The 25,548-nt window shown below is 52.9% G+C and overlaps 9 protein-coding genes across 9 annotated transcripts; 2 read left to right on the top strand and 7 right to left on the bottom strand.

Moving 5' to 3' along the window:
* Positions 1–928: 928 nt before the first annotated feature.
* Positions 929–2,401, bottom strand: Z519_00280 (uncharacterized protein; the record flags this gene model as incomplete). Its single annotated transcript, XM_016758039.1, has 3 exons — positions 929–1,492; positions 1,551–1,969; positions 2,032–2,401. The coding sequence occupies 3 exons, from the start codon at positions 2,399–2,401 to the stop codon at positions 929–931; spliced, it is 1,353 nt and encodes a 450-aa protein (XP_016625288.1).
* Positions 2,402–2,854: 453 nt separating this feature from the next.
* On the bottom strand, positions 2,855–3,949 carry Z519_00279 (uncharacterized protein; the record flags this gene model as incomplete). The annotated part of the gene is made up of 1 exon (XM_016758038.1): positions 2,855–3,949. The coding sequence occupies one exon, from the start codon at positions 3,947–3,949 to the stop codon at positions 2,855–2,857; it is 1,095 nt and encodes a 364-aa protein (XP_016625287.1).
* Positions 3,950–4,520: 571 nt separating this feature from the next.
* Z519_00278 (uncharacterized protein) lies at positions 4,521–6,224 on the bottom strand (the record flags this gene model as incomplete). The annotated part of the gene is made up of 1 exon (XM_016758037.1): positions 4,521–6,224. The coding sequence occupies one exon, from the start codon at positions 6,222–6,224 to the stop codon at positions 4,521–4,523; it is 1,704 nt and encodes a 567-aa protein (XP_016625286.1).
* Positions 6,225–7,183: 959 nt separating this feature from the next.
* Z519_00277 (uncharacterized protein) lies at positions 7,184–8,605 on the bottom strand (the record flags this gene model as incomplete). The annotated part of the gene is made up of 3 exons (XM_016758036.1): positions 7,184–8,309; positions 8,362–8,527; positions 8,584–8,605. 3 exons carry the CDS (start codon positions 8,603–8,605, stop codon positions 7,184–7,186), a joined length of 1,314 nt encoding a protein of 437 aa, XP_016625285.1.
* Positions 8,606–9,097: 492 nt separating this feature from the next.
* On the top strand, positions 9,098–13,345 carry Z519_00276 (uncharacterized protein; the record flags this gene model as incomplete). The annotated part of the gene is made up of 1 exon (XM_016758035.1): positions 9,098–13,345. The coding sequence occupies one exon, from the start codon at positions 9,098–9,100 to the stop codon at positions 13,343–13,345; it is 4,248 nt and encodes a 1,415-aa protein (XP_016625284.1).
* Positions 13,346–15,204: 1,859 nt separating this feature from the next.
* Z519_00275 (uncharacterized protein) lies at positions 15,205–16,883 on the top strand (the record flags this gene model as incomplete). Its single annotated transcript, XM_016758034.1, has 3 exons — positions 15,205–15,249; positions 15,425–15,822; positions 15,878–16,883. The coding sequence occupies 3 exons, from the start codon at positions 15,205–15,207 to the stop codon at positions 16,881–16,883; spliced, it is 1,449 nt and encodes a 482-aa protein (XP_016625283.1).
* A 574-nt stretch (positions 16,884–17,457) lies between these two features.
* Z519_00274 (uncharacterized protein) lies at positions 17,458–18,465 on the bottom strand (the record flags this gene model as incomplete). Its single annotated transcript, XM_016758033.1, has 1 exon — positions 17,458–18,465. The coding sequence occupies one exon, from the start codon at positions 18,463–18,465 to the stop codon at positions 17,458–17,460; it is 1,008 nt and encodes a 335-aa protein (XP_016625282.1).
* A 1,233-nt stretch (positions 18,466–19,698) lies between these two features.
* Z519_00273 (uncharacterized protein) lies at positions 19,699–21,655 on the bottom strand (the record flags this gene model as incomplete). The annotated part of the gene is made up of 4 exons (XM_016758032.1): positions 19,699–20,538; positions 20,616–20,713; positions 20,764–21,521; positions 21,600–21,655. 4 exons carry the CDS (start codon positions 21,653–21,655, stop codon positions 19,699–19,701), a joined length of 1,752 nt encoding a protein of 583 aa, XP_016625281.1.
* Positions 21,656–23,315: 1,660 nt separating this feature from the next.
* On the bottom strand, positions 23,316–24,920 carry Z519_00272 (uncharacterized protein; the record flags this gene model as incomplete). Its single annotated transcript, XM_016758031.1, has 2 exons — positions 23,316–24,678; positions 24,739–24,920. 2 exons carry the CDS (start codon positions 24,918–24,920, stop codon positions 23,316–23,318), a joined length of 1,545 nt encoding a protein of 514 aa, XP_016625280.1.
* Positions 24,921–25,548: the final 628 nt, after the last annotated feature.

Genomic DNA, 25,548 nt, shown 5'->3' with positions numbered 1-25,548 from the left:
ACGTCAGACAGAGCAAGGACCACCAGGATAAGCGGAGGAAGCGAGAATGGTCTGAGGTGACGCTGTCGGGGGAGCGAGCTGAGCGAGTTGAGCGAGCCAGGGAGATTTGACTGCTGCTAAGGCTGATCAGAGGCTGATCCTCCGACGTAATGTTCGGTGGCGCCATCGCAACTGGCCTCGATGGATGTGGCAATTGGTCGACGGCGTCGTCCCAGGCACCCGGTGGCACTCTCGGCACCCAGTGCAGAACAACAGCTGGATGGGGCCGAAGAGGCCAGGAGGGTCGAGGTGGTCAAGATGGTGGACGCGCCAGACGGGGCTCATTAGGCCAAGCGCGAAGGATGAATTGAGGCAGAAGGGGACCCGAGGGATTCAAGTGGGAGACCAGAGGGATGGCCAGGAACAGGAATACAAATCTCGCTACTGTGGCACGAGCTTGTTTAGGGGGCTGACAACTGACTAGCTGTCAGCCCTACAGCATCAGTTCTGTTCGATATTGGCTAGGGATATCTTCGGCCGTATGGATAGTTGCCTCAGGAATATGAGGTACTGGGTACTTATTGGTGGTGCGTCGTCACCGATGGGTGCGTAGGAATCGCCAGCCTCATTGCAAATCTCGTCTTCACCAAGAGGATTTAATTCCCTCTTTCACATGTGTTTGTACTGGGTATGTGTGTGAGAGAGTGTGTTCGTTCTCCTGGTGGCACGCGTCAGACACTGCAATCCTCCTTGGGTGGCCAGCCCATGATGGTCTCATGGCTGGCTCCTACCATTACCCTCAGGCCTCAAAACGCCAGGTGATTCAAATGCAAATGCCCGGGTATCATAACCTGCGTGGCCGTTTTCTTTCCCGTCCGAAACCTCCCATAACCCCCTTCCAACGCCTTGCTGTCCATGTAAATGCTTCAAAAGAGTCTCTCCCCCTGGCTTATAATCCCGCAAGATCTCCCTCCAGCACAGCCCTTGCGAACCGTGTGTTCCCCGAGTCTGCGATCCTGCCTCCAATCACGTCTCCTAGCTTGTCAACTAGCTGGGCCCGTGTGTTGGCAAGAGACTCGTCCGAGTGTCCGTTCATCATGGGAATGTCGTCGTCCACCAATGTCCCCAGAGCGTTGAGCATCGCGCTGACAACCTTCTCCGCCTCGGCCTTCTTCATGCCTGAATCTTGGATGTCCTCTTCTAGGAGCTCGCCATATGCTTTGACATTGGGCAGTATTAGCTGTCGAACCACCTCTGCCCCGCCGATGGCCTTTAATCCAAGGATGGCCCCGTAGTGGCTACCGTAGGGCTTCTTCGGGTCTAGGAACGTCTTCAGACAGGATCGCGCCAGTCGCGGCTTGAGGTTGTGTGAGTATTTGGAGTATTTATTGCAGAGGTGACCTAGAAGCGCCCCAGCCAGATCGCGGAGGTCGTAGTGATCTAGCGCTCCGATGCCAGTGCCTAGGGTGCGGCCGATTAAGCAGGTCAATACAGGAGGGACCATCGAGGCAACCTGCCATCCCAGTCAGTCACCGCCAGCGCAAGCTGCTGTCAAATTCAAGAGCACGCACGTATGGAGTTAGATTGAGTTTGTCGTTCCGGGTCAAGGCATCCGTGACCATCATCATCTGGGTGAGCACAAATAGATCCTTCAAATTGTGTGTGACCTTCTCCGCCACAAACTGCACAAAATAAGGCACGAGTTGGTGTAGACCAGGATCTTCTTTCAAGCTCGCCAATCCTGCCGTGCGATACTCTGGCTGCGTCTCGTCCAGCACCGATGCGCACACCTTCTCAAAGTATAGCTGTAGTTCTTTCGACAGGATGTGTTTGACCTGAGGTTTCGTCGTGGTGTTGTCGGTGCCGCTCATTGCAGCCAGGGCAGGGTTTGCGTTGGGTCCTTTAGGCACCAATTCGAGATGCCTTGCTTCGTTCGAAGTTGGGTTTTGAGGTATTGACGGTTGAACCCCCTCCACAGCTAGCCAGTGAGCTACATGACACACAGGTCAGCCAACGCTCACACGAGCTCCAGAAGCTGATGGTGAGACGCACCTGTGAATGTGACTTCTCGCGGTACCTTTGGGAGAGGCGCGTTGATGAGCTTCTCAAAATCCATCTCTTCATCCTCGACGTAGAATAGCGGTTGACCCGGTCCCAGTGACGCCTCTCCATATTTCAGCGGTCGCGTAGACTCGTAGCCATAAAGAGGTTCGATGTCGAGCACGCGAAGTGCCTGCGAGATGTCTTGTGACCAAAGGATCGTGCGGCGGGCATGTTTCATGAATTTGAGGGCTTCTTGTAGAACTTGGGAAATGCGGTATTCGACGTCTCGACAGAGCGCTTGGTTGACGTCCTTGTTCAAATTGAGGATGCCCACTGACTCGGCGACGTCCCTGACCGTGTCTTGCCCCCAGAGAGTCATTTTGCGGCTGTTGGGCTGGTTGGCGATTGAGATGGCAAGTGATGGGCAGAGATTGTGAGGAACGAGGAACGAGGAGAGAGAAATATTGTGATAATCAGGCAGCGGTCCCGACCACTAAGCATTCGAGAAGCACGAGCGGGAGCATGAAGGGAATTTCTCGTCCTGCGCGTTCTAAAAGAAACATGTCTTCTTGACCACTGCAGGTTTCCGTTGATCGCAGTCGCATCAGTGGGGTAAGCAGTGTGTACGGTGCCGTTACCCTGCGAGGGCTAGTGGACCAGTTACCGGTAGCAGCCTCGCAGCTTGTCTCGGTGGTGATCGCCAGCAGTTTGGGACAACGAATACAACTACTAGGTACTGAGTACACATGTACTCCGTACTGCAATCTCTCTACCAAACAAGACAGCTCGGCCTTGCTCTCTACCCTTTTCTCAATCGGCATCATCTCACCTCTCACACCTCATCCGAGATTCGCCATACCAATCTCGCACCACTGACCTTCTTCTCCCGGAGCATTTTCAACGCTTTCTCCGCTCTCTGTAGCATCGTTTTCCCCTCGACAATCACCTGCTCATTCGGCTCGATAATGCCTTGGGCAAGACACTCGGGCATGATTTCGCTTTGCAAATGTTCCGCAAGGAATTTGTTGTCCAAGTAAAAGTGCGTTCGGACACCTACCACATGGACACCTTCTGGCCATTGGGTCGCTTTCTCAACGTCCATTTCATAAATGGGTTGTACTCCTTCCGCGGCGTCTTTGACGATAATTGGAAGGAGGATGGCGACTTTTGTGCTGGATTTGGACTTGACAATTCGGGATATCGGCACCACGCTGCCGTTGAGGCTGCCGATGCAGTCGAGGATAAAATGAAGTCCCCCGTTCGAGTCGGTGAAAGCGACAATCTCCTTTTCAACGCCTGGGTCTCGATAGTCGAAACACTTTGTCGCGCCGTAGCCATACAATTTCTTATGATGTGTCTTGCTGGCAGTGGCGATGATGTTGGTATACCCATACCACTTCAAGATTTGCAATGCGTACTGTCCAACGCTAGAACTTCCCCCCCAAATCAATATCCATCCACCCCTCTCCTGTGGTATATATCCTTCTGGCTTCGGCCAGGGTAACTCGAAGGCAAAATCTTTTGTAAAAGTGTGCCATGCCGTGACGAAATTGTTTGGCACCGTAACCGCCTGTTGCATAGTGACATTGTGAGGGATCCTGCCAAAAAGGAACTCGGGCGCAACTACATATTCTTGGTGTGCTTTTTCGGCCGCGCCACGCCACGTGAAGCCAAAGACTTTGTCGCCAACTTTATATTTGCTGACGTCTGGTCCAATCTCCACAACAGTACCGGCGATGCCGTCGCCTAGGATCTGTGGGTGTGTAACGAGAAGGCCGCCATCGGCTTGGTGTAAGTCGAGCGGCGTCGAAGCGGTCCATTCACACCGAACTCGGATCTGGTTTGCCGTTGGTGTCGGAGTGGGGATTTGATGCACCTCTAAAGGGAGGCCTGGACCAACCGTCACAACAGCAGGATGCGTGCTCATGATAGATGTCGGTACACTAATTGATGTTGTCTTTCAGGTTGTGGACAGATGTTGTTTCAATAGATGTGGGCGTTGAATTATTCTGGGGAACGGAAAGCGTCGACGCTCGCTGCACCATGGCTTTATATATCCAAAATGCCATATCCCCAAGGACCCGACATGCTCTCCAATGCTTTTTCTGCTCACACGGCTTCCATATGTCGATCACGCTCCAATCATACCACTGATCGTACGCCTTGCATCATCCCCATTACTAAGGGGCGGAGAGATACGGTGGATCATAGAACCCCAAATTTCGTCCGTTCGTGGCTGAAGTGGGTTGAGCCTCAATCACGAATCCAGGGATAGTTTGTCTTCCGTCTTCCCGTAAATCTTGTGGCACCAAGTGAGACGACTTTTCTGTTGGAACGTTCTAGGAATGGCCCAGCAAAGATCAATCGCTGCAAAAGACTCCAAGGGCCATGTCATAGCCGTTTTGGGCCGAACCTGTTGACTAGATCGGGGTCGCCCCGAAGTGCAGTACCGAGTATTCGATGGACCTCTAGAAAACCAAAGCTGCATGGACTGCACTCTAATCATAAAGGCTTCCTTCGGGCTCAAAGTGCGGGATGTCCGAGGCCATCCTCATATGGGTGTCGCCGATTCGGATGAGTTTTCGCAATACCCAATCCCGCTCTTGTCCGGGCTCAAAGACCAGCAAGCAAAGCCTAAGGGCAAAGATGATGAAAAATGGTCCCAGGAAGGATGACGTCAGCATGAATGGCGTAGTCCGACATATCTCCCTTGCGATTTCCCGATTCTCCATGAGATATAGTTCATGTTTCTCGGGGGCGAAGTCCTTCTCGACGTCCCTCAAAATGAGGTTAAGGATGACCATAATTGTCCAATAGCCCACGTGGGTCGACGCGACAAAAACGTTGACGAAAACATATTGTTTGGGGAAGACGAGATCCATGGTGTCCATGGTTGAGGTCTCGAGACCTTGTTTTTTGAGTACAGCTCGGAATCTCAGATTGATGGATTTGAGATTGGCTCTATGCAATCGTGTCCGCGCGAGAAGGGCTTCCACATGAGCGGCGTATTGGTCAGCTGGCAAGTTCCGCCGAGCCTTGCCCAGATCCCTGGTATCCCGTAAAGTTGCTGGGATGAAGACATGCTCCAAATAGAACTCTTCGGCCAGGTCGAAAATTTCCATCCGGTCGTCGGGAATGCCAGAGGTTCGGAGGTCTTCGTGAATCTTCTTCGACATTTCTATCCATTGGGGTTCGGCTAGGAAGCAGGCTTCATCTTTCATGAAGGCATCGATGACGATGGTATGGCGGTAAGCAAGATAGACGTCTCGATCCAACCCAGATAGATGGCGAGCGGGTCCACGAATGCGCATCAGTGTCCCTGCACCACCAGCATGGCGTACCCAGGACTGATTCGAGTCGGAGGCAAACATCTCATAAAATGACAACAGAATCGTGGCGGAGAGCGTCTCGGTTGACATGCCCTTCACGTCATCGGTCAGTGACTGATTGAGCAGGCGCAGCGCGTTGCCATAGTATTGTCGTGATTCTCGCACTAACATTTCCGACTGCTGCATTCGACCTAGATGGACCAAAGAGACTGCTCGAATCGAGGTGTCGAGGAGTTTGGAACCGAATAGAGCAGGCAGTTGCGACAGCCAATTTTGGTGACTTCGCATCTGACGAGGAAGCAGCAGTGGGCCATGACCGCCTAATGAGGAACAAAAGGTGCCGAGAAGTTGTTCTTGAACCAGCTGGGGGGAGTAGACGGTGTCGTTGAGTGTCATTTCAAAAGCGATGTCCTGGTTGATCGAGTCGTTATTGAGAAGCCCGCCCCATCCAGATGTTGGCATTGATGACCCCAAGAGGTCGGCATCGGGATATATCTGGTTCTCGAGCATGCCCCAAAAGGGATTTCGAGCCGGTAGCATTTGGTCGGCTCTATAACGACGCATGTCAACGTCGGGAGTGTTGAAACGCGTGACTAGCTCTATGGATTCTTCAGGTGACGACTCTGTTGATTGACTGTTAAGGCTTGCAGAGGGCGATGCGCTCTCAGATTCGGTCCTCGCTTCGGAACCATCCCTGAGGCCAAATCGCTTTCGGAGTTTGGAGCCTTCATCGTATATCCTCAGATCCGAATCGTATCCTGGGCAAGGACGATTGCCTCTGGCGCAATTATTGCAGGTCGGGCGTGTCAAGTCACATCTGACTCTCCGCTTGACGCATATGCGACAACCTTTGCTCCTTGGGATGCCGACCATGGCTAATGTAATTCAGCGGGCATGGAGAGATCGCAGACAGATGACAAGAGAAGGCGGGATCTCCCTAGTGGCAGCGAAAGAGATATCTATATAACCATTCAAATTTCAGATAAGGGTCTGCCAATGCCAGCAACATCTTTCACCCTCACCGGCGACGATGGGATGTAGGGAGGAGGAGAAATGAAAATGGTTGATGCCTAGGGTTTAATGGTCGTCCCAGAGGTTCGTTACATTGAGGGTAAGCGATTCGCGAAAGCGATGGTACTGCCGCGGGATACGGCTCCACGGCCAAAGGGGTGTCAAGGGGGGACGTTCAGCTATGACGACAAGCCTGGCACCGAGTGCGACAGGGTTCTTGGGAGTTTGAGGGGGGGCCTAGGGACCAAGGGAGCCAGTAAGAAGTAGTGTCGGATAGGTGGTACAGGTGCCCACTGTGGCTTAGCCTTAACTAGAGCAGCCTGCAAGTAGCAAGTATAACAAGGAAATGTAATTAGCCGTCCAGGTACTCGGTACTCCAGGGGAATACGCCCTACACGGACAATGCCGCCTGCGCAGCCACAAATTGAAGACTCTCTAGCCCCATCTCAACGCACTTCCAGGCGAGCAGTGCCATGTTCGTGGGCACCACCTCTCCGTATATGTCCCAGATGCGTATACGATGCAGCAAGAAACTGACTGAACATTTCGTTTTCCGTTCTTTTGGTATTCGAATCACTTCTCCTGGTGCTGGATCCCTCTGGGGGTGACTCAGCAAAGGCCACCCACGCCCCGATCATTCCAATAATCCAAGGCCACATACTGCGTTGGTGGCAACCCAAGTTCAAGGCATATGATGGTATTAATGGCACACCGGAACTACTCCAGGTCTGCTCCAAACCACCCATTTTATCCACATCGACTTTCGTGCCTGCCCAGAGAGCAAAAGTTCAGATGTCCTCATCACCTTGTACTTGATTCGCTCAGCCTTCCAGCTCATTCATTGGTACATCTTCATCATCAGGACCAACAATAGCCTCTGCAACCTTCCATACCTGGATCAGGTTGTCATCCGCAGCGCTACAGACTGTCCAGGGGATGTTCTTGTTCCACGAGAAGTCGCTGATCCGGTTGGTATGTCCTCCGTGCATGAAAAGAAGCTCCGGGGGCCCGTCTTCGCTGTCTTCGGGCGTCTGCTCCTCTCCAACCTTGGCCAAATCCCAAAATATGATTCTTCGATCGTAACTGCTTGATCCGAGCACCGATTCTTCGAACGGATGCCATTCTAATGTCGTCACACTGTCATTGTGCCCTTCGAGAACATGCAACTTATCGTTGAGATTCCGCAGGTCCCAGATAGCGATGGTCTTGTCGGCACTTCCAGTCGCCACCACAGTCTCCACTGAAAGATTGAACGCAATGGCATTAATCGCATCCCTATGCTGATTCTCGCCCGTAGCAGCAGCTCGCGTAGTATCAGCCTCTCTCAGATCGAGAAGTTGCATGGTTAGATCGTCCGATACCGTTCCCACCAGATGTGGAAGAATCGGGTGGAACTGTACGTCGTTCACGATCCCGGAATGGTGGGTGTATCTGCGAGACTCGTTGAGCAGTGAATTTGTCTTCGATGCCTGCGTGATGTCCCATAGTCGGACTGTATAGTCTTCGCTAGCCGTGGCCAACCGACCCAACTGATGAGGATCCCAGCTGAGGCCATAGCCCTCCTTGGTGTGTCCACTAAGCTCTATCGTGGGGGGAACTTTTGATAATGATGCGCTGGAATATTTCGACCTGTCCCAAATCATGACTCGTCCACTAGTGCACATGGTCGCGATGATATTCGGATTCTGTGGTTGGTATCGCGCCTTATTGACCTCGCCGGGGTGGTAAATTTTCTGGTTGATATGGAATTTGACTTCAACTTGGTTTTGCCTCGATGGACCTCCACCATAGCCACCGATTTCTCCAGTCTCTTCATTATAGTCTTTCACGTCTGGTTTCTTGGGATTGGGTAACTGGACACTGGCAACTTCTAGGAAGTTCGGTTGACCTTCAGCTGTATGCGTGCCGATCAACAGACGGTGTTTCGAGTAGTTGGTGTCAGGTACCCTGGGCGCCTTAGCTAGCTGACAATAGTGGACAAGGGTGGCGGGTTACTTACGCTGCGACATCTGGAAACCATTGCGTTGTAAGAGTAGGCCAATCCAGGGCCGTACTGAGGATCATGTCATAGAGAAAAGGAGCGTTCTTCTTCCACGTCTTGTATTCTTCATTGATAATTTTCTGCTCAGTCTCTGCGTCTTCCTTGTTCAACTCTTGGTCGCTCACTGTAGTTTCGCGGTGGTTAGCACATGAACATGCGCCTGCAACAAGAGCGCCTTACTATTATCGTCGTCATCTGCCATTTTGTCTGTTCTGGGGTAAGGCACGAGAGACTTGGGGAAGGGGAGAGAGATGATCCAAACGTAAGGAGACTGAGCAGGCGGGTGCGACGCATACAAGTCAATGAATGCTCTTCAGTCCTGGTGAAAGCTGTGGATGTAAAAGACGCGCCCATTCCAGGCCTCAGGACCGCACTTTGACTAGACGCGTTAAGTGACCGCTCATTATCCCAAAAGAGGTCTAGCGCGCCAAGACCTCAAAAAGCGCCGGACCGATCTTGTTGCCGCCAGGCCTTCGACATCTAAGCCCGCCTCGACTCATCATCAATCTCGCATAAACATCACTCGTTCTCAAATACCGAGTACAGTTCATCTCAGCGGGACATCTGTCTTCTTTCCTGCACATCTAAACTAGCGCTTCCTGCATGTAATATCCAGGAAGTGGCCGCTTGACATATTCTCTCTCTTTTTCGCCGACATCGACAAACGTCGTTTGGCTCTGCGCCCACCGCCACCATGGGTGTTCCCAAATTCTTCCGATGGCTCAGTGAGAGATATCCTGCAATATCGCAGCTAATTGCCGAGAATCGCATTCCCGAGTTCGACTGTCTTTACCTTGACATGAACGGCATCATTCACAACTGCACACACAAGGACTCGGACTCTCCCTCTTTCCGGATGACCGAGGACAAGATGTTCATTGCCATCTTCAACTACATAGAACACCTTTTCGGCAAGATTAAACCCAAAAAGCTATTTTTCATGGCGGTCGATGGGGTGGCACCCCGCGCCAAGATGAACCAGCAGCGCTCACGCCGCTTTCGCACCGCCCTGGACGCGGAGAAGGCTCGTGAGAAGGCCATTAAAGAAGGGGTGGAATTGCCCAAAGAAGATCCGTTTGACAGCAATTGTATTACCCCGGGTACGGAATTCATGGCAAGGCTTACCAAGCAGCTCAAATATTTCATCAGCAAGAAGGTCTCTGAAGACGTCGATTGGCAAGGCGTTGAGGTCGTGCTCTCTGGTCACGAAGTCCCGGGCGAAGGAGAACACAAAATTATGGAATACATTCGACAAGCCAAAGCGCAGCCTGGTTACGACCCCAATGTGCGCCACTGTCTGTACGGATTGGATGCCGATTTGATCATGTTGGGTCTGCTCAGCCACGACCCTCATTTCTGCTTGCTTCGAGAGGAGGTTACTTTTGGGAGACAGTCACAGAAGAAATCCAAAGAATTGGAGCACCAGAACTTCTACCTCATGCATCTGTGCATTGTAAGAGAATACTTGGAGCTGGAATTCCAAGATTTGAAGCAAGAGGGCGCCCTTGAGTTTGATTATGATATGGAACGAATCATTGACGACTTCATCTTAATGGCTTTCTTTGTTGGTAACGATTTCTTACCTAACCTCCCCAATCTGCATATCAACGAAGGGGCGCTGGCGCTCATGTTCCAAAAATACAAGCAGATTCTCCCACGTTTAGGGGGATACATCAACGAGCATGGTGTGATCAATCTCCAACGACTGGACGTCCTTCTGAACGAGCTGGCCGAGGTGGAGGATCGCTTCTTTGAGGCGGAATATGCTGGAGCCAAATGGATTGACGCGAAGCGGAATGGCCAAAGCGCAGACGAGCCACTGACGACTTCCCGTGGCCCTGTCAGGGTCTCTCCTGAACAAAAGCATCTCTTCAAACAGGTGAAGAAGTATTTTGTGTCACCTGTCAACAAGGACCCCGCGACAAGGCAGCCACTAAGCCTACCTTCCACTCTTCCAGCACGTGACCGCAAATTTGTGCAACAACTTGCGACTGACTTGAACCTGCAGTGGTCTACAAAGGAAGATGAGGATGGCAACCGCTTCCTCCAGTTAGAATTCCCCGTCAAGGGAGAGGAGGCGGAATCGGATGAGGATGATGAAGAGTCTGAATTGGCTATAATGCGGGTCTTAAAACGATACGAGAATGCAAAAGTTGAAGAGAGCACAGATGAACAAGCTCAACAGGACATGCAGAAGAAGTACGACCAAAAGTTCCGCGAGTGGAAAGATCAATACTACAAGGAAAAGTTTGGCTGGGGCCTGGAGAATGAAGAGGGTCTGAGAAAATTGACGGAAAATTACGTGCAGGGTCTACAATGGGTCCTCTATTATTACTATCGTGGCGTTGCCTCGTGGCCTTGGTTTTATCAGTATCATTACGCCCCAATGATCTCGGACGTCAAGAGAGGCCTTGGTGCGGACATGAATTTCCAACTTGGTCAACCATTTCGGCCATTTCAGCAGCTGATGGGTGTCCTCCCGGATCGAAGCAAGAAGATTGTCCCGGCAGTTTACCATGACCTGATGACATCGAAAGAATCACCCATTATCGATTTCTATCCACGAGATTTCGCGCTTGACATGAATGGCAAGAAACAGGAATGGGAAGCTGTCGTTAAGATCCCATTCATAGATGAAAGGCGACTGCTCGATGCTATGGCTCCTAAGGATGCTTTGCTTACCGAAGATGAACACCTTCGCAACGATTTTGGGGTCAGTTTGAAATTCACCTATTCTACAGAGGTCGACTACACATATCCGTCTTCGCTTGTTGGTATCTTTCCGGACTTACCGCATTGTCATTGCATTCAAAATGAATTTGAGCTTCCGACCATGGACGGCTTGGAGCCGTATGTGGGTCTGGTGGACGGCGTCAAACTTGGAGTTGCAGCTTTGGCTGGCTTCCCGAGTTTGAAGACGTTGCCTTTTACCGGCTCGTTGGGATTCCATGGTGTAAACGTCTTCCAGCAAGACAGTCGAAATGAAAGCATGATAATCACCTTGTCGGACACCGAGACGCGAACCAAAGTAGAGTACGCCAAAGTGCTTCTGAACAAGAGAGTGTATGTCGGATATCCGTTCTTGCAGGAAGCGAAGATAGTCAAGGTTTCAGACGAACTTTTCGACTACATCTTAACGGAGAACGGGGAAAATGTGCCTCACAATATCAAGGCGATTGAGCATTCTGGAAATGAAATCGACCAGTTCCGCAAAAAGGCAGATCGGATTGAGAAATTTTACAGCAAGAGACTCGGAATGTTGATCGGCGAGGTTGAGTCTCTGGTTCAAGTTGAGATGCTGAAGGGTCTCAAGAAACTCGACGATGGATCGACAGTCAAGGAATTCGCCGAACTTCCAGGCTTGGAAACCATCCACGCAACACAACTCATAGTTGAGAATGTGGTCAGTGAAGACGTCCGTTTCATTGAGCAAGCAGCTCTACCTATTGAAGAGGAGTTTCCAGACGGTACCAACGCCTTCTTCCTCGGCGATTACGCATATGGACGCCCTGTCAGTGTAATCGGCCATGAGAATGGAAAGGCGAAATGCTTAATCGCACTCTCGAAAGCACGCCAGGTGGAATTTGGGCGTGAAATCGCCCGTCAAGCAGAGAGACTGTCACCATATACGCCGTCGTACCAGGTTGCCCAGAGCCTTAACCTGAACCCGTTGGCATTGGCAAAGATCACCTCATCCTTTTCCATCATAGTGGACGATACCAGGGTGAACCTAGGTCTCAATCTCAAGTTTGAAGCGAAAAAGCTCAAAGTCCTGGGCTATTCGCGCAAAGGGCCGAGCGGATGGGAATTCAGCCGAGCAGCTATCCAACTGATCCAGCAATACATGATTAAATTTCCGCAGTTCATTGCCGGCATTCACAATAATCCGCAAGGTGACATGTTACCCGCGACAGCATACTTTCCTGGCGACGAAAAACAGGCCAAGACAAAAGTCAAAGAGATCCAAGCATGGTTGAAGGGGATTGAATCAAAGAGCTTTGAAAGAGTACCCCTCGAAGCCGAGCAGTTGGACTCGGAGATTGTTAAGCGCATCGAGCAAGCTGCCGACGAAGCGCTTCGCTCTGAGCCACCCCCGCACAACAAGACTATCGGGGGCGTCCCTCGTAACGGCCTTTTGAAGCCCTCGGATGCGCAATGGCGTCTAGGAAATCAAAAGTTCAGTCTGGGGGATAGGGTGATTTACGTGGCCGACTCAGGCAAAGTCCCGATTGCCTCCAAAGGCACTGTTGTTGGTCTGACCCAAACCACGAGGGAAACCTGGCTGGATGTTGTCTTCGATGTCTCCTTTATGAGTGGGACATCGTTGGGAGATCGCTGCTCACCATTCCGAGGATCGACCGTGCCGACATGGTCTGTTTTGAATCTCAGCAATCGACAAGTACTTGCTTCGTCGAAGGCAAGCGCAAACCGACAAACCAATGGCACGGCACATTCTCCTCTGACAGTTCTGGGTTATGGCCAACCCGGAATCGGCGGCTCAGGTCAATTACGCCCAGCCGCCACGCCACCAGCGTTGAGAGGAACATGGCGTGGAGCTGTATCAGGACATCAATCCAGTGGGCGCGGACACTCGAACGGGACGTTGGGTCGTGACCAAATGACCGGGACCTCAATGCCAATCCGGAACATGTCGGGTTCTCCTGCCAACACTAATCGTGGCAATGCGGCAAATGGTCAGTATGGTAGAGGTGGTCGTGCATCGATGGGCCATGTAAGTGCTCGAGGAGGATACACCATTGTTGATCGAGGCGATGCTCAAGCTGGTGTTGTCCAGAACAATCCTCATTTCCGGCCCAAATCGCAGAACAATGTTCCTCCACCTCCCAGCTTAAATCATCCTTCCACCCCACGAGGCCGTGGTCGCGGACGAGGAGGTACGTCCCGAGGCGGACGAGGTGCTACGCCACGGGGAGGATCATGAGTTGATAACACGTACCGGCCCGCACGCCTGTATGATTAGCGAAGGTCTCTCGGTCTTGGACAGATGTGTGTTTCTTCCCCAAGGGCATGTGGTGACCCAAGATGGTCTGCGAGAGATATTAGTGAGTAAAGGGTTTCGGTCACACGGAGGATGCCGTTGTTATCGCTCCAGTTGAATGCGGTAGACAGGATGGAGTCCTGGACGCCTGGGTGTTTCGAGCGAGGCTAGCAATCCTTGCAAGCTCGTTATGCAATGCAGGGCCCCGCAGTTCGCGCATCTGGCACTCCTCCAGTCAATCAAACAACTGCCACATGCTCGATTGGAGATGCGTCCAGAATACGAGGTCGCGGAAACGATCGCCATGAGAAGCGCGGCACGCCCGAAGAAACGCCATAGATGCGAGTTTTCTGGACGATGACACCGATTTCACCCAACTTTCCTCGATCACAAATTCCCCCGGCGCTGCGTTACCTGTTTGTCTATCTCTCTACCAGCCTCTCTTTCGCCCATGGATCATTGCTAGAGTCCGGCGCTTGCGCAATAGAAGATGCACGTCATCTGAAGCCCCATTCGCCTTACTAACTCGGGAGCGCAGGTTCCCTTTTCCAACCTCCACGCACCGGAAGGGCCTGGAAGAGCCCCGCCTCTGTCCAAATGCGTGTGGCACTTCCCTCGCCAAAGGTTCACACTCACCCGGGCTTTTAGACTCAGGCTGCATATCCCCCGTTCCCAAGACATTGCGCTCCCCTCTTTTGCTGGCTCCTGTTCAGCTGATTCGACACAACCTTTGGTGTTCCTGACTGCCTCTCCACGCCAGGCTCTGGAACCACGTCAGATCTGCTCGTCAAACCCCTCAACCTGTACCTTACAACCCCCACGCTATCGAGCATGAGCGTCAGACACGTTGCTCTACCTGCCGGGTCATGTTTCGAACAGCAAGTCGATGCCACCATCCCCACAATCTCAATTTACGTGGGAATGCTGCACTGCTCCAGCCAAACCCTTTATCGAAGGACTTTTACTGCCTTCTTGATCGAGATAAAACACATGACCCAGATCCAACATCGATAAACCCCGTTGAACTATTCGATTCACGTTGTGACAGACTGCAATGGGAGTTCACCCTTCCTGCTTCATTGGGGGACGGAGAAGCGATCCCACCGCATGAACCATGCTGTGTGACTCTACTATCAGCTCCCAAGACTCACAGAAAGCCATGATTCAGATCCCCAAATCTATTGACATTGCACACCCTCCTTTTCTCCCGCATTTGTTATCTCCTGAGGCATAGGCCAGCACTGGCTCCGCAACAAGCTCTTACCAATCAGGTTGATGCAGTGGTTCGGGCCAGGATCACGCTTCCTCGTAGTCACAGACACTTCTATTTCTCTCATCATCTGACTTTTGTGGATATCCCCATTTTCCCTTTCCTGTCATTCATTCCATCGGGCCTTTTCGTCCAACCCTCAAATATTCTTTTCGCAGACGAGTCAGAATGGAGGAGATATTTCGTCCTACTTTCTATCAACCCTCATCGGTTGTCAAGTGAAGCCCCATCCTCTCGACCGGCTCTGGCCAAGACGACCCCGGATCAGAACCCGAGTCGACTCTCTTTTTTGTTCTTCCCCAAGTCCAAGAAGGGGTATTGAATCCTGAGAAAGCCTCCGGAAGAAGGCTCCGCCACTTAGCTAGAGGTTCCACTGGCCCAGACAGGAGACGACACACTCCAGTCAACCAGCCTGAGCCAGCGTCAGGCTGTTGCTGCTCGAGCCTGGATAGCACGACCTGTAGCATCATTCTCCCTTTCCTTTTTAAATGAAAAGCCACGCGCTGCTAGAGTCAAGATAGCGGCAGTCAACATGGCGGACTCGATGAACCTCATCTCAGCGCAGATATCATTCCTAGTGAGTAGTCTTCCCCGGCTTTTGTTGTCCTAATTATGTTATATATATTATTATATATAGATCCAGCCAGCCGCGTCAGGGCTTTCTTTCCCCTTCCCTCCTTAGTTTGATATATACTTGAAGCATCATCATCCACACGTTCTGACGTTTTCACCCCCCCTAACCTCCCCCACAGGAAGCACATCTCGCTCTGATCCACATCCCCATTGAATTATACTCGTTATCCCTTCAGCCGATTCTACGTCTCCTATTCGGGGAAGATCACGACGAGGACGCCGCCAAGATCTCTTGGACAAACCGCCACGACTTCCTCAATGTCTCCATCACCACCATCGAATGCTCTATCATATGCTCGAGATACCTGGCGGACCGGTTCGTGCGCCCGGTCGCCGAGGTGTTGAACAGACTCTACGCCAGCAACAACAACAGCAGCAACAAAAGGGGAGGAGGAAAGACAAAAGGGGAAATCCAGATCGGGGCCGAAGACTATATAGTTATTCAAGTCGATGGACAGGGCCTCGATGCTGGTCAAAGAGTATTGGAATTGACGTCGCCATTAGCTATGGCTGGAATGTAAGGCTCCCTGTCGATCCCATGTTGAACCAAGATCTGACTCCACGATCATCAGAAGCATTTTCTTCATCACGACCTATTTTTCCGACTACATTCTTGTTCCATTCCGGTCGCGAGGCACCGTCACCAGGGCCCTTCAACAGCGCGGGTTCGTCTTCTCCAAGACGGCCGACGCATTCGTGTCGCAGCTTTCACCGTCGTCTCCTACTCTGCCCCAAGGCAGTAGTAGTGGACGGCCATCCGCGACATCTTCACCCTTCTACGATAACTCTGCGCCGACTACCCCGCCAGCCAAGGACATCCCTGAGCTCCAGCTCCGGACATTCAAGAAGCTCAGGCTGAACAACATCAGCCCTCTCGTTGACGGTAGTATCCGTCTGGCAAATTGCGCGGGCAGCCGCGAGTACGACAAGGCCAGTGAAGAGCGACTCAAGAACGACCTCCTTCAAGTCCTGCTCGCTACGGCAGCGCCGACGAGCAGTGCCTCCTCGAGACCCCAGGCCCCGATATTACCAGCTGGGCTCGGCATGGGCACACCAACGTCAAAAGGGCCACCACTGCCACCACCGCCGACGGTGACATCCGAACTGGACTTTGGGGCAAAGTTCCTCTCTCTGACCATCACCTCCGGGGAGCCCATCTCGGTGCTCCTGGAGCACCGCCTGCTCGACCGCCTAGGCGGGTCCCTGCTGGGCGCCAAATCCGACGACGACGCCCTGATCCCCATCACGCTGGACCTGCGCGAGCTGCCGCTCGACGCCACGGGGATCGTGTGCGGCGTGGCCGGGCGCCTGGCACAAGGCAGCACCGATCTTGTCCCCGTGGAATCTGAATCTGACGATGTCTTCGCTTTGGGCCATGGCACGACGAAAGTGCCCGGTGCGACGACAACAGTTGAGCCGCGCGAGAACAACGACGAACCCGAACCCGAACCCGTCGAGATCTCCTTCTTGAGCACCGCGCGAACAGGCACCGTCATTGTCCGCGCCGCGCAGCTCGAGAAGGCGCTTGAGGCGCTCGAGTACGGGATGAAGAGGGTCGGAGATGCGGGCGGATCTTGAGAGCCAGTGCGAGTGCGGCGGTGGGCGGTGGCAGGATAACCCGTTACTATTACCACAAGGTGAGCGAGTCCATAATCACGGCTGACAGCGGAGATTCGGACGAAGGATGACGATAAGATCCAGTATGGAGCAGAGGGAAGAAAACGAGAGAGAAGGGGGAAATAACCCCGGGTTTGCATTTGTTGCATCGATCGCTACGGCGACTGCGTTGTCTGCATTATCAAGGAGAGACTTTCAATAACTAGGAGGAAGAAAGAAAGAAAGGGAACCCCACAACCATGGGCCGGAAATTCGGACATGAAGATGGATTGCTTGTGTGAGTGGGTGAGTAAGTGACGGATTGGGCTCTTTGATAAAGAGGGAAATGTCGTCTTCGCACACACTCTCTGTCTATCGCTGATCTCGCTGGTATTGACGATATTGATGGTCGAGATGGTCTTGACGATGATGTTGTTGGGCTAAAAAGTCTTGCGACGAAGAGGAAAATGGGAAACAAAAATAAATGCATTTATCTTGGTACCTACTTATATACATGGCTGTGGTACCATGGATGTAGACTGGATGTCCACCGCAGTCACCCAGCTCCGTATATCTTGACCACGCCATCAACGCCCCCGCCCGCCCAGAGACTCTGTCGCGCTTGGGCCTGGCTCCCTTCTCTCCACTTGACGACGCTGACCACTCTGTCAGTTTCACTGACCCGGACCCTCCCAACGCTCTTTCCCGAGAGGACATCCCAAGCGCGCACGTTGCCATCGCTCTCGCTCCCACTCAGGACCAAGCCCTCGTTCGCTCCGAGACAACTCTTCAGCCTCAGGCTCTCGTTCTTGTATCCTTCTCCTCTAGCGTCTTCGGGAGGAAAGGCCCTCAGACACGTTCCGTCGCCTCGATCCATCAATCGGATCCTCCCGTCGAGACACCCCACAAGCACAGTTTTTGCGTCTCTCGAGACGTCCAGACTGGTCACGCTTCCCGGCATCACATCCACGGTCACTTTGCCCGTGCGGATATCGTAACCCCGTACCCTGCCGTCTATACTCCCTGTGACTAGCTCGTATCCGTTCTCGGGCACCACAAGACTCGAGATCCCGTCTTTTGCCTCTTCGAGAATCATGAGTGGCCGCGCATCCCGGCTCTTGACATCCCATAGCCTCACGCTCGTATCGTCACTCCCGCTCGCTAGCACGCCGTCCCCGTCGCCCGCGAATGCTACACATGTAATCCGACTGGTATGTCCCTGGGTTGTATTGTTCCCGAATCTCCTCAGCGTGCCCTCCGCGGCCTGGACATCCCAGAGAAACACGGCGCGGTCGCCGCCGACGGATGCAAAGGTCTGGTTGTCCTGTGCGCAAGCGATGTCGAGAATGGGATAGCCGTGGGCGGAGTACTTCTGGATCGGGACGGAGGAAGGGTTCTCAGCATTGGATGGCTCGGTGCGAGTCAGGTGGACTTGGCGGTCTGAGCTGCCGGTGAGGATGTAGGTACCGCCGAGAGAGGAGAAGGTGATGGCGTTGATGGGCCCTGTGTGCGAGGAGATGTTGTTCACCAGGGCGGAGGGCAGTTTGGGTGGTACAGGGCTCATGATGGTGGCTCTAAGTTATGGCAAGCATGGCATTCTTTGTGCGTTGATGGTATGAGAGAGTCACCGCAAGGGAGAGAAGGATCGGGCCGACCTTACCGTCAACGAGGGCATCATCTACATTACAGTATGTAGAGTTCGACTTGATGTCGAGTGCTCGAGTGCAGCATAATTGACCACCAGTCCTCTGCTAGATACAGTCAGTCTGCACCTTCAGCGACGGGAAGGCACCAGGATGCTGTGCGTTGTTCCAATTGCGTCACTAATTGGCTTGGCACTTGACTCTTGGCATTTCTACTTGGCATTTCTACTTGGTAGGCGCCAGCAGCACCAGTGGCTCTTGGCGGCCACCTAAACGGCCTAGTGCGTAGTGTTAACGTCGGACAAAACAAAAAGAGTTCCCAGCCTTGGCATCAACCGCCTGCTCTCCCAGACTATTTAAAGCCCGTCCCTCTCCCTTCATCTTCTCTTTTCTTCTCCTTTTCCTTTCCTCAGCTCTCTTTGCCAACTGGCTTAGATCAAGTGTAGTATCTGTTCTTTTCAGTTTAATCTCTGAAATGACACCACGCGTGTCTGACTTTGATTAAATTTATTTTTGCACGCCGCAGGAGACTGTTCTCGTGCTTGCACAGAGAGTCTCCTTGCACCGTGTCCGAGGCCTCCACACTGCCGCCTTGTGACGCGAAAGCACACACGTTTTCCCACTTTTCATCACTGCTTTTTATGCCTTGTGCAAAGCTTTGGAGAAGAGCGCGGTCAATCTCACACATGTCAGCCTGAGTGACTTGGATCTGTCTCGGCAGGCTGTCGACTCACCTGTCGTTTTTCACTGCTCCTTCAACCCGCCAGTGTGACTGCTGCCTGCGATGAAGAAGTTGGCTGCATCTCTGCCTGCCAGTGGCGTTCATACTTCTCCTTCAGCCAAACGTGGTCGTCATGGCTCGCAATTTCACAACCCGCTGGTGAAGCAAGAACTCGGCATCCCCTACAGAGATGAAGCAAGTATGTTGGTTGACCTGTACGCCGGAGGACTCTACTGTGCTATGGGAGAAATGAAAGCACGACATAATCTTCGCTTAGTCTTTCATGGAGGGCTGGATAGAGACGTCCATCACTGGGGCAATAGACAGGCAAATTCAAGTACCTGTCGGTCGCTATTCTGTCGGTATGTGAACGCATCTGGACTTCTGTGATGAGGGATGCTCGGTATTGCAAACTTATGCGCGGACGGTCGATCTACACCTTTGTCCCAGACGCCTCGAGAAGCAACTCTGCAGCCTTCTCACCAATTGCGTACGCCGGCATCTGGGTGTGTCCGCCGTTCAGACTCGGCATGATGCTGCAATCCGCCACCATCAACCCCTTGACACCTCTGACTCGTAGCTTCTCGTCCACGACCGCCGTCGCATCGCCGTCCTTCCCCATTCGGCACGTGCCCGCGGGGTGGTGCGCCGTCGCGCTGTACTGCCGCACATACGGCTCCCAATCCTCCCTAGTCGTGACGGGGCCCAGGGCCGCGTACTTGGGACCGGCCAGCCACACGCCTGGGGCAACGATGTCCTTGGTGCCGGAGCCGGATGTCACGATCGAGTGTGCGAAGCGAACGCCTTCGGTCAGCATGAGAAGATCGAGGGGGTCAGACAAGTAGCGAGGGTCGATGACGGGCTTATCGTGCGGGTCTGTCGAGCGGAGGGATACCGTGCCCCTACTTTGCTGGCTGAATAGCAGTGTCATCATCTCGAAGCCGTGCTTCCCCTCCAAGGGGATCGGGTAGCCGTGGACATGGCCCGAATACAACTCCGTGTGCATGTATTCGACGTGGGCTTGCTGGGGCGTGAGGTTGGCAGCGTCTCGTCCAGTCCCAGCCGTGGTGGCCGAACGGTCCCGCCACAGGGCGGACGAGTTCAAGCCGTCATCAAGTCGCGCTAAGGCGAAGACTCCGAACGGGAAGGTGGAAAAGAAGCCGGATCGCGAGGTCTGGTACGTGGACAGCGAATTTGCGGCGCCATTGGTGTGGTGGATGTGTCGGTCGTTGGTGAGATTCGGCTGCGTGACTTCGTATGGGACAAAGACGACCTTGAGAGTGTTAGAGAAGATTTGGCTGAACAAGGAAGAGCACGGCTTGCCAGGTGGTCTTGGAAATTTTTGCCTACGCCGGAAGACTCGACCACACAGTCGATGTTGAACTGAGCGAGCTCCTCTTTCGGCCCGACGCCAGAGCGAAGAAGGATGGTGGGCGAGCAGTACGCGCCTGTCGACTCTCTTAGAGAAACAGCGAATGCAAAGGACTGACGTACCTACCTGCAGACAATATGACTTGCTTGCCAGCTTTCAACATCCTCCTCTTTCCAGAATTGTCGACAACCTCAACGCCCGTTGCCACAACATCGCCTTCGACACGCTCGAGGACAATCTTGTCGACGACAGTGTTCACCACGATATCCACTCGGTCCTCATGGCCTTTCAAGTAGTCGGTACTAAACGTTCTAACGCCGTCATGCACCGTTCGAGGAACATGGCCGCACCCATGTGCTGCTTGGCCCGTGGTGAACAGGTCATCCACCAGTGGCAGGCCCTTGTCCTGTAAGGATTCGAAAACGTGCTTGGAAATAGGTGCCGTATCATGCGGTTCAACGTGCAAGGGCCCATCCATCCCATGGTATCCCTCTGCGGCTTTAAACCAGTCTTTGCCATGGAACGTCTCTGCCTTTTTCATGTACCGGAACATTTCATCTCCACTCCAGCCCTCGAGCTCCCACTCATCGTAGTCGGCCTTGCACCCGCGGATGCACAATGTCCCATTGAAGCCGCTGCTGCCACCCAGGAATTTCCCGCGGTTGAGCTGCAGCACGCGGTTATCGAGATTCGCCTGCGGGACTGTCTCCAGGCCCCAGTCCAGGTCACCACCCATAGCTTGGAAGAGGCCGCCGACCATGGTAATGAGCGGATGGCCTGCCGAGTCCGGGCCAGCTTCGATGATCAGGATCGAGACGTCCGAGGGTCTGGGGAAAGCCTCGGCCAGCCGACCAGCAATTACACACCCTGAGGTGCCGCCTCCGCTGGTCAGGGGAAAACAAAGCGTTAGGTGGTGTAGGAAGATGGAGGAGCGGCGGCCAGAAAAGATCAGACAGACTTACCAGATGATATAGGTGTAGTCTTTATCAGCATTTTCGAGAGTCCGGACAGGAGACATTTTGACCCGATCTCGTTGAGCCGACCTCTAGCCTCTCAAAGGAACCTCGATAGCTCGATAATTCGATCACTTGAGGTGGCCAGTCCAGGGTAAGTCGGGGTTGGCCCGTTTATCAAAGGTCGGCATCAATGTCGACATCATGTTAAGCGAGGACATCACAAGCCGTTATCGAGAGGGTGCCGAGGTCAGACAGACACTAAGCCACCTTTAGAAGAGTATATAAGACTGCCGTTTAGTGCTGTACTTTTTCCAATACGTTAGCTCTCGGAACCCCTCCTCATGTATCAATATGTCAATATCAATGAAGGGCTACTTTGGTTGATCGAGACCTTTCGCCGATCCAAACCCTTTCTAACTAGTTAGTAACTCGCTCAAGCCTGCGTCAGCCTGTGGCCTCGTCTCGGGCCGCTCCGAGAGTCGCAGAAATATTTTGATTGGCACCGAGATTGGCACCCAGACACCAGCCCGCCAGGCACGATTTCTTGTCGCAAAGAGAGAGGGCCGAAAGACACGCGAGAAAGTTGATCGAGGCCTCATCCTGATTCAAACGAACTGAGAAAGTCCAAGTTGAGATAGAGGCCCTTTGCGGTTCCATCATCTGTCGGTGATCTAGGAGGTCACGCATAAGAAGAAGCCTCTACTGACCCAACCAAATCTCAGAACATAGCTCTTGAGGTACAATCAGACAGGAATGTCTCGCCATCTTTTCGATTCCAGCGAATGGACGTTCGTCCCTGTACACCTTGCCTGCTTTCGGTAACTTTCTTTTCCATCTGTTCTCCCGATCTCTCATGTTTATCTTTTCGCGCAATCTCGAAGCAAAGGAGGATCCACACGGACCTGAAACGAAGGCGAGACGAGGAATAAGGTAGCAGGCATTATGCTGGAGCTCGGAGGATGTCAAGTTTGGGTCCGCAAGTCCGCGTTGCATGTATGGATACGGCCTGACACGGCCCGGGGATCTTGTATTATGATGAAGCTATGCTGAGGGTGTGCGCGTCGGTCATGGTCTAAGATATTGCGGAAGGGATTGGGCAGAGAAAGCAATTCGTCGCCGTCAGTTGTATGGGCGTGTCTGTGGTTGCAATTCCGCATAACCTGGGCAGAGCATTTAGGCTCCCGTTAGGTCTCGCGGGCTTTTTAGGCACCACAATGACTATTATATAAGTACCCCTGGCGCCACTAACCACTTAGACAGGTACCTAACTTGATCACTTGAATAGCGGGCTCCGAGCCTAGAGGCGCCCCCCTTCTCCCTCCCCCCCCCCCAAAAAAAAACAAAAAAAAAAACCTCTTGATTTCGAAAATCGTATTCATTCGCCACCGTCTACTAGATGGACGCCCACACAATTCACGAGGTCGATTCTGATCCGCAAGTAACTAACACTCAGTCATTCACTTGCCATCCCTAACCTCCCGAATGTAGGAGACAACAACTTTCATCAATGACCGTAAAGGCAAAGGCTCACTTGGTCCGTACTATCTCCTGCAAACTCGAGCGAGGAGCGAAAACTCATCGAGCAGGTTGAAGGAGAAGACCAACTCCTTTATTCTTAGAGGTTTCAAAATCAAACGTTGGATACGGTTACATCAATGATATTGGTTGTCTCTGTCTCCGGTTGACTGGTGTCACCCATGTCGAGACAAGGTCATAGAGTAGTCAGCCGAAACATTGATCCCAGAAGCCTCCCATCTTTGCAAGTCCGAGACTCCCTAGAAATTTGCTCAGCGTGCAGCGACCAAGATCATCGCCCCCGCAAGAGGAGAGTGGCTGGACACGATCATTCACAATCACGCGAATCAACTCCTCAGAGTGCCCCCGACACTGCATCTTCTCAATATACGCCCTGGCAGCAAACGGAACAGTCCACGCTGCGCTGTAACCGGCTGCGGCACGAGCCTCCACGATGGTCGTGTTGGGCAATAGTAACGTGTCACCGTAAAGACCCGTTGCCGAGAAGATGGTCGTCATATCGTTGTCGTGGCTGAAATCGGCATACAGCTTCCGCCCAAGTGGGAATGTGGCTGGATTGTCGTCCAGAGTATGGTTGGTGGACGTGTGATCTCGGACAGAGGTGTTGGTCAGCCGTGCAATGAGCTCGTTGACGAATCCCACGCCCTGTGTCGGGCCCAGAGGATTGCCGTAAGAAAACCCGTAGTACTTGCCGAGTGTCTGGTAGTAGCTGTAACTGTGCCATTCAGATTCGGTGAAGAGGGAGCAGAACGGTGAAATGGTACCGTCATCATTGGCAACGGTGTTGAAAGGGCAGAGATCCATCATGTCGATTGTCTGGCCAATGCTGAGGTTGGCGCCCGGCAGACCAGCGTTGAGGTGGCCTTGAATTGGCGGGATGAAGATGTTCGCCCAGGCGTCTTGGGCATCATCGGCAATTTTGCTGTCGGTGCCGTTCTCAAATTCGGTGCAGATGGCGTGGTTCAGCGTGCTGTTGAAACCGTCGCCCTCGTACTGCAGGATGATCGGATACGGGTAGCCCGAATCGACGGTCGCGGATTTGTCGGCTTGCCTGGCTGCATGGAATCCCTGGGTCCAATTGAGGGCCGACTCGACGACTCGGTTCTCGCTCGAGGAACGCACGAAAGGTTCGAGGGATTTTGCAAGTAACCGATATCGATTGTAGAACTTGGTGCCCGAGTTGACCATCTCCTCCTGGCCGAAGGTCGTCAACTGGTCCGCGCCGAGGGTGTACGAATAATTGGCAATAAAGCCATATGGACCGGCGAAACTTTTGACTTTGGCCTGGACCTGCTTGATGGTGTCGTTGTATGTCTTGGTCTTTGAGGCCGTCGGGTCTCGGGCCCCATGACGGGACAGGATCTGAACGAATGTGACTTCGCAGCCACTGGGGATGTCTGTTGAGATGTCGGAGGGCACAGTAAAGTAAGGCGAGTACTGGCCCCAGTAGTGAGAGATCTCAGGTTGACATTGAAAACCCGCCGCGGCAGTGTCGCAAGAATCTGAGACTGGAGGGGTCGAACTTCCTGCCAGGATCCCGCTTTTGGTTCTGGATGAGCATGTTCGTGTATATAGATCGGACCGTGTTTGAGGGAATTGACAAGCTTACCTCCAACCTAACAATACAATGACGGTCGCCAAAGGTGCCAGTATCATAATGGCGAAGATGGGACCTCGATGGGCTTTTCGAGATGAGCTTATTCGACCAGAAACATCGTCGCGGAGGAACGGGAGGCCATCATATACTTCAGGCTCTTTCTCAGAGCTGATGCGAGGTAACAAAGCTTCCATGGAGCCGCCAGACCTTGCCTAGGGCATCCCGCTGCCGCATAGCTTGTTTTTTTTTCCCCTGTCCGCGTCTCGCTTTGTGTGCGTCTCTTAGATGGACCTGCGTGATTTAGATGAACGGCAGGGGGGACGATGTGCTCACGGGAAATTGACCTTGCACGATATTCAGGCGCCACGTCTAGGAATGATGCGTGTACAACGGTTGGGAATAGGCGGAGCTAAGAGAGACTATATACCTGGACGAACAACAGTCAATGCGCCACAAGAAAGAACGAGGATTACAGAGAGAGCGAGAGAGAGAAAGAGAGAAGTGCACAGTCAAAATCAAGCGCAATATTCAGTGTTATGGCGAAGGGTTTTTGCCGTCAACAGTTGATCTACAGTTGATCTTTGCGGCCAAAGAGTCCAAAGGTTCCTCAAATGACACTTTTCTAGCGTCATTTGAGCCAATCTTTGAGATAACTTTGGGGTCACCCATCGAACCATGTAGGAGGGAGCGGGGGAGCCCCCGCCCTCCCCAACCTCCCCCGGGCCTTCGCCCACTAGCCTTACATAGGCCTCCCTAGCCTAGCCTGAGGCACGCGGGAATATTGGGTCGGGAAACGCCGATCACGCCTTCAAAGGTTGCTGC

This window comes from Cladophialophora bantiana (genome assembly GCF_000835475.1).
Source record: "Cladophialophora bantiana CBS 173.52 unplaced genomic scaffold supercont1.1, whole genome shotgun sequence".
In the NCBI taxonomy this organism is placed as follows: domain Eukaryota; kingdom Fungi; phylum Ascomycota; class Eurotiomycetes; order Chaetothyriales; family Herpotrichiellaceae; genus Cladophialophora; species Cladophialophora bantiana.
The sequence above is the reverse complement of the archived record's forward strand: the minus strand, read 5'-3'. Positions and strand labels throughout refer to the sequence as shown.